We start from the raw sequence: 7,500 nt of genomic DNA on the forward strand, positions 1-7,500 counted from the left end.
GAAATAGCCCGACACCGGAAGCAAAGAAGTGTTTACACGTTACTATGGAAGAAGCAGTATGTTTCCATAGAAACTTTCTAAGCGACGTCTTGGATAAGCATTAGTTGACTTCAACCAAAGAACATATCGCATCGGAATTTGAAACCGTAGACTTGAGGTAAACTTTGCGGAGTTTCGAGAGAGAGTTTCTTTCATCTGTTGCCGGAGAAAGTATGGCGACCGAAACAGAACAGCCAAAAGCCACAATTGCAGCAAAGGAGAGGGGTAAGAAAGGAAAAATGATACATTTTTTTTGCGGGTTTTAGCATGATGACATTTGATGCCGAATCGGCGCATCTTCACAACTCCACAAAAATGTGTCGTTATGAGATCGCCAAACGGTTCAACCATTTACAACAGCCTTTATCTGTAATGTTATTTTAACTTCAGGTCAATGAAAATAAAGATGTTTGGGCGAAGGTTGCTTTTTGTGTTTTCGAAGCCACGCGTTTGTTTACTCCTTCAGGACACATATATAAGCCGTCAAACCTGAAAGCTCTTTGGTTATTAGTGACTGCATTTGGCTGAAACATTAAGGAGAGCCATAAGCAACGATAATCGATAGAAACCTTTTCAATCATGCTTCCGTTAGGCTTAAAGAGGAATAATCTTAACTTGAATTGTTGCTTATTAAAAGTATGCCCGCACGCAGTTCGAAGGTTCAAATCGATGCTTTTCTTCTAAAATCTCTTTCATTTTTTTTAAAATTAGAATTGTCCCTAAAACGTTTTCTTTGCAATCATTCGTAAAGGAAGTACGATAATGAATTTCTTTGCTCAAATTATCGCAAAGCAAACTAATCTACCATTATATTTATAAGAAATTAAATCCACACAGCTGCCGTCATATTTTGCGGCTCATTTCTGCGTTTCCGTTCATTGATATAAGTCACGATTGTTGGCACTTCAGCTTAAATTACCGGTTATAAAAACACAAAAGTGTTGACAAAAATCAACATTTTGTCAATTTTGAGCTTAAAGTCTTCTTTAAGTCCAATTTCCTAATAATGTGGCCATTGGATATAATAGCTAGAAGCCCATGTTTGTTGTGTTTACATATCGACATCCTAGATCTCCAAGGAAGATCGAATTTGAATGCGTGCTATATCTTATTGCAGGACCAGGACCTGGTCGATATGGCTTGCCTTCAACTATGGGCTTCAGAAGCCATGACTACACAAAGCACATGAAGCCGGCTTATTCATTTGGACAACGTCTCCATTCAAGTAAGTAATAAAAACTGTGCAAGTCTTTATATCGGGGGTTTTCCCTAACATGTACCCGAAAATTAAAAAAAAAAAATCCACCATGCTCTTCTAGCTCGCGGACTAATACGCTCGCATCTCCACTTGCTGTATATATGGATTCATTCTCATATGTTTGCTTTCAGATTTCAAGAACGAATGCAGTCCAGGGCCAATATATTCAATCAACCCCCGGGTCACCAGAAATGGTCACGATGGAACACCGGTGTATTCCATTCTTGGACAGCAGAAAGACCAGCGTGAGTTTAGATTTTGCGAACTACACTAAATTAATACTCTTTATTCCTTTTCTTTTTACACGCAGCTCTAACTTGAACGGAGACCTTAATGGTCCACCTGCTCAAAAATGCAAATAGAAAATTTACGCATGAAAACCTGAAAAAATGCTAAATCATGCAAATAAGTTTTTTTGCGAAGCGGATAATGAATTCAAAGCAATGCTGTCTTAAGCTATTGTAGTCTTGAAGAAGCTTCCACGAAAAAAAAAAAAAAGGAATGGCCCAGTATCTGGCAAATATTCATTAATAAAATTATTTTTACGGCACCTTGAAAATTTTAAAGTCAGTGAACTGTGTAAAAACAGGGAAATACTTTTTTCAACTGGAACACTCATTTTGAACAGGTGCTTCACTTGGCATAGTTATAATATTTTTGCAGTCCTTAATGGCATCTTTTCCGGGAATTGACTTGGGAGGGTGTGTGATAACTCTGTTGAAGTCGGACGCATTTTAGCAGTAAGAGAGCATAAGATACAATGACCAATAGTTTTAGAAATGATGTGCAGACCATGAATAAAAAAATAACTACGTTCCTAAATGCAAATTGCTGTAAGAATGGTATAAGCAGGAAATGAACTAAATTGTAGGTCGTACAATGGAAACTTGTTTCTTCTTCAGATGGGTGATGAAAGAAATTACTGTTAAAATCAGTTGACAATGCACATCAGTTGACTGGGAATGTGTAATGAAATTGCATTACCATTTGCAAGAATGGCACCTTTTGGTAATTTCACATCTAGCAGTATAGCAGGGCAATCAATATTGTCAGCTGAGCCTAGTCACCGCAAAAAATATCTCTCCATTATTCATTTGTCAGGGTTAACATCTGTCCTCCACTATAAATGGTATAGAAACAAAAACAACACATGTTTGACTTTAATCGACATTGAGAAAATTAATTCTCACAGTAATGCTGTAATGTTGTTTTTTTTTTTCAATAGAATCATTTAAGACTCCTGCTCCTGGGGCATATTCTCCAGAGAAAGTGCATCCACAGGGTGAAAGACATGCCCCAGCTTACTCAATGGCACAGAGAACAAGATACAGAAAACGTAAGATCAAACAAATCAATTTCCTTCAGAAACGCTTGAGGACATTTTGTTGTGTACATTGCATGACTTCTTGTGCACTTCCGAGTTAGAGATAATACTCATGATGACATGCGATTTTGACTTGACTTCTCCACTGGATGGGGATTTATCCTATGCATAGCACTAAACACCTTTTAAACAACCAAGGCCTGATCTTTAAGGCTTTCCAGGAAGGAGGTAGACCTGTTGGTTATTTTGTGTTTTGTGAGGACAGCCAAGTTGACCTGAGACACCTCTGAACAACTCTAACTGTTGGTAAAATTGGGACTTGGATTGCAAGTCTAGCAAACCTAACCACTTGGGCACACACACACTGTAGTAATGTCATGGCCACTATGAAAGACCTGTTTGAATCACAGGACAAAAACTTTTAATATTGACTCAAAATTTATGACTATCTTAGGTGACTCCACTCCTTCACCAAATTCATACTCCCTCCCTTCGCTCCTTGGGTCCAAAATACCCACCAAAATGTCATCAGCTTCGCACTCCATGACCGGAAGAGCAAAGACTGGAGGATTTGCAGAAGACCTTGCAAGGACACCAGGACCTGGGAACTATTTGACATCAGATCCCAATATTTACAAAAGGAAAGCACCTGGATATTCTATGCTTGGACGTAGCTACATGCCTGGAGGTACATATACTTCCTATTATTTTATTTTCGCGAGATTTCACTTAAGACCAGAAACACACCTAATTGATTGCATGCCCAATTTTGACATCCAACGTGAAGCGTTCCCTTACGGTAAGTCTAAGCCTTTGCTAACCTATTTCCAGTAATAAGGTAAAGTAGAGGGAGTTTCAATCGAGTGTGGTAAAACCAAAACCAAAGTTAATTACTTTGGCCAATCAAAAAGGATGGAGACAATCCAGTAAACCAATCGAAACTCGAAGTAATTACACGTAGCAGACACAAAGCACAGGAAAATGTGCACGCACGAGCCACAATTGGTTTTGGTTTCACTTCTGATTGGTTGAAAAAGTGGCAAGAGAACTTTCAACCAATCACTGTGTGAAGTACTGCAAAACCAAAGCAATTCGCTCATTACTTTTGACACTCAATTGAAAACCACTCTAACAGGGAAATCCAGTTGTTTATCGTTACTTGAGGAGCAACATGTGGTGGGCACTTTGTGACGTTAATGATGTCTGTATTCCGAGACATGAGTGATGCTGAAGTTGACGAGAAGAGCAAGGGGACACCCGATAACGCTTATTCAACTGTACATGCATCTAATTTTGGACAGTTCTGGGCATCTGCTAGATTTTTTATCAGAGGCTATAAGAAGTCTTTCCTTCGCCCAATATATTGATTAATGAATATTACATGACTTTGTATTTAATAATGCTTGTTAATGAGTTGTGTTTTGATTGACTCTTAATCCTTCTTGTTGGAAATTATGGTAAGAATAAAATGTTGTACAAGCGAGCCTGTGATTACACAGAATAGTTCGTTTTGTTGTCTTAAATACAATGAAAACATGTTTGAAAGTCAATGGCAATCTGTATTCAACAATGACATCTCCTGATTTTGCCATCATATAATTTATAGTACATTGTCTAACGCTCAAAAGGTTTGATGTTGATTGAAGTTGTTCATTATTTTGCCTATAAGAATAGCACTGTCATTGTCTATTTTTTCTCCTAATACTTATTGCAAGACAAGTGTTTAGATAATGAGCCAACATCTTTGCTTGCAGATTCCACCATGAAGCCTGGTCCTGGAGCACATAGCCCTGAGAAAGTACTAATCAACAAAATGCAAGCACCAAGCTTCTCACTTGGAATCCGTCACAGCGAATATATCACACCTCTTATTACCGATGTTGCAGATTAAATGTGTTTGACCTAAATGTGCTAAAGTATTTTTTCGCCAATTTTTTTTTCACTCAATTATGACTTCTCCTTTGATTTACAAAACAAACCTTTAAAGAAAAATAATGTCTTAGCTATTTAATAGTCTACACCATCACAAAGAGGGGTACATTGACTAAAATTGAATTAATTGCCTCTGCTAATAATAACAAATCTTAATTGCATATTAATTAATTAAATAACAAAGCTGTTCTCTTGACAGACTAAAATTTGTACAAGTAACAATTAACTTTGAAAGTATAATTGATTGTAATAAAGACCACTTTTTTATTGTTAAAGCAAGTTTTTGTATTGTGTCCACATCCCAGAATTTACACCTGTAACTACAATATTGTTACTTTTTCAGACAGATTTCAGATATTATCAATCCCATTGAAGTTTAGCTACCTAACAGGAGCACTTTCAATTCCAACATTGCATTTATCGTGTGAAAGAAAAAAAGGACAAATCACAGATTCACCAATATTAATTGCAGATAATATCCTCCTTATCCTTTGTACGGCACCCTGTAAGGATTTTTGTACTACCTTGGAGAAGAGTAATTAGTATTGACAAAGCCTATGCGGAGTTTAAGCAAAAAACATGGCAAAAAAATGGTACGAAACATTTTGCATTACCGGAAAAAGGTTACAACTTGGAATGTAATAAATATCACTCAACTGATATTGTGCCGGAATCACAATCCATGCTCAAAAGTCTGACTTCTGAATCGAAAGCTGCGTGATTCAGCCAAAATATCTCAACTCAATTGAGTGATTCACACATGCCCCTCAACGACTTTTTTCATTTTTCGAAACTAAATTTGGGTGGACGTTTTCATTACAATAGTCTTGTGCTCACTTGGCAGCAATTGAATTTGCCATGGAAACATTTGATTGATGTCTATCTAAATCTAGGGTTGAAAAAAAAGTTGTCAAGGGGCGCGTGTGACTGGTAACCACAGTAAAACTAAAATACATGAAATCAATAATTTATTATGATGATTATTCTTCTAAAACGGCACAATTGATTTAAGTATTGCTCTAGTTTTAGTTACAACAATATTTACATCCCCCAACTGTGAAAGGAAAGGTACAACGTTTAAAACCAAAACTCGTAAAATATACAAAAGCTCAACAAATTATAAAAATGACCTGTTAATTAAACTGCTGAACAGATAGATTTCAAAGAAGCCTACGCCATATGTTACAGTGCGACCGGGAAAACCATGAAAACTTAAAATTTGTCAGAAATGGTTATTGTTTTTAAGACAATCATTTTTGAGGACTTCACATGCCAAAATCCCACACTGAACGACTGTTATTAGTCGAAAGACATTTCTTTGGCTTGAAAATCGTTTTCCCCTAGTCTGTTTCAAAACATCTGCACATGTCCAATGTCCAGCAATCATATTTATCTAAGTTTGATCTCTGCTTTGTTTTACTCTAGTTCAGATAAACTATAATAAAGAGCTGCAAATGGCTATCTGCGATACCTATACCGCTTAAAGTGGAACCAGAGTTGGAAAATATTGTTTTGAAATTGGCAGCGGAAACCATGACGATGAGAATATTCCCACTCCCTGTTGACTATCTTGAAGGCAATATCCTGAAATGTAGAAAATAAGAAAGTACATACATGTAGTTGTATTGATTTTTTTACTGAAGAAAGCAAAAAAATGTTGATGAAAGAAAAAGAGGTCTTGACAAACTGTGAGCTATTGAGCCACGTGAGTCATGCACGTTGACCGGCATGGCTTGCACACTTATGTCCAGGTTTGACCCTAATTAGATGCACGCCCAATTTTGACATCCAACACAAAGTGTCCCTTTAAGTAGTGAGCATTTGCTACCTATTTTCAACAATAAGGTAAGGGTAAAGGTTAGCGTTATTTTTAGCTTTGGGTAAATGCAGCAGTTAATCTTCACTTAAAGAGCAGCATTTGGGGGACACTTTGTGACATAAATTGTCTCTATCCTGAGACACAAGTGATGTTGAAGTTGGCTAGAGGAGCAAGGGGACACTTCGTGACGCTTATTGAAATCCGTGTGCATCTAATTAGGGTCAAACCTGGACATATCTCGGCTTGCATGGCGACTCGCATTTTAGTCTAAGCACCCATTTTAAAACAGCTTGCTTTCAATAACTGCAAGGCTCGCATGTTGATTCACATGGCTTGCATTTTGAACTGCATGGCTTGCACGTTGACATGCAAGGCTTGCTGGCTCACATATTGTATGAACTCAAGAAAAGGTGATACTATACCAGTAGTAACTGTAATTTTTGGATAACATGAACGAAAGTTCACAATTTGTAAGAACTCAAAATAATGACCTTTACTTAAGATCATCGTTGTAATTTTTTCTACCAATTTGACTTATTTTAACTTCACTTTATGCTTTGTTGCTTGTGTAAGTTTGTTTTAAGCCTATTGGTTTGTTTTCAGCACATGCTCCTATTGGTTACTTTAAAAATCATGGTGTACATACATTTTGATGCAAGCAAGAATTTGAAAAGTTTTGTTTCTTAAGGCTGGTTTTGTGGACGGTTTTGTGTTAGTTTTTAGGAGACAAAAGGGATTTTTGAACAGGAAACATTTTGAAATAATGTTCAGAAGTTTGGCTGAACACTTGTAGAAATGTCTCTTTACACATTGGCTGCAGTTACTCTCATGAATTATTTAATGACTTTTTAATACAAAAAAAAAGTACTATTCTTCCAGAAGGCTATTTTCTGCCATGATGATACCTCATAAGGTGGCCCTGCATGAAATCTGAGCAAGGCAAAGTCTTTAGAATCTCCAGGGCTTTCCTCCTATAAGAAAGTTAAGAAAGAGCTTCACAACCTTAAATTTAAGAATAATATAATTATCATTAAACTAGAGCCATAGAAAAAGGAAAAAAAAATGTTATTGTTTGCCACTTTATCGCGTTACATACCAAGAAATACTCGGGTGCCTCACTTTTGTTGA

General features: G+C 36.8%; 2 protein-coding genes across 3 annotated transcripts in view; one reads left to right on the forward strand and one right to left on the reverse strand.

Annotated features, from left to right (window-relative positions):
* Window positions 1-103: 103 nt before the first annotated feature.
* On the forward strand, window positions 104-4,828 carry LOC137992354 (ciliary microtubule associated protein 1A-like). Its single transcript, XM_068837648.1, has 6 exons — window positions 104-264; window positions 1,157-1,264; window positions 1,429-1,542; window positions 2,523-2,633; window positions 3,076-3,309; window positions 4,376-4,828. The coding sequence occupies exons 1-6, from the start codon at window positions 213-215 to the stop codon at window positions 4,510-4,512; spliced, it is 756 nt and encodes a 251-aa protein (XP_068693749.1). The 5' UTR covers window positions 104-212; the 3' UTR covers window positions 4,513-4,828.
* The window catches only part of LOC137992353 (splicing factor Cactin-like), a 24,963-nt gene continuing 22,076 nt past the window's right edge, over window positions 4,614-7,500 (reverse strand). The window contains exons 22-25 of one of the 2 annotated variants that reach the window (XM_068837647.1): window positions 7,469-7,500; window positions 7,278-7,343; window positions 5,996-6,137; window positions 5,505-5,649 (exon numbers count right to left, since the gene is read on the reverse strand). The exon at window positions 7,469-7,500 is cut by the window's right edge and continues 19 nt beyond it. In XM_068837647.1, coding sequence (XP_068693748.1) covers window positions 6,012-6,137; window positions 7,278-7,343; window positions 7,469-7,500 — 224 coding nt within the window. In that variant the 3' untranslated portion in view covers window positions 5,505-5,649; window positions 5,996-6,011. Of the gene's footprint in view, window positions 6,138-7,277; window positions 7,344-7,468 lie in introns of both variants that reach the window. The other variant, XM_068837646.1, reaches the window with a different exon arrangement.

Source organism: Montipora foliosa, chromosome 2 (genome assembly GCF_036669935.1).
Source record: "Montipora foliosa isolate CH-2021 chromosome 2, ASM3666993v2, whole genome shotgun sequence".
In the NCBI taxonomy this organism is placed as follows: Eukaryota; Metazoa; Cnidaria; class Anthozoa; order Scleractinia; family Acroporidae; genus Montipora; species Montipora foliosa.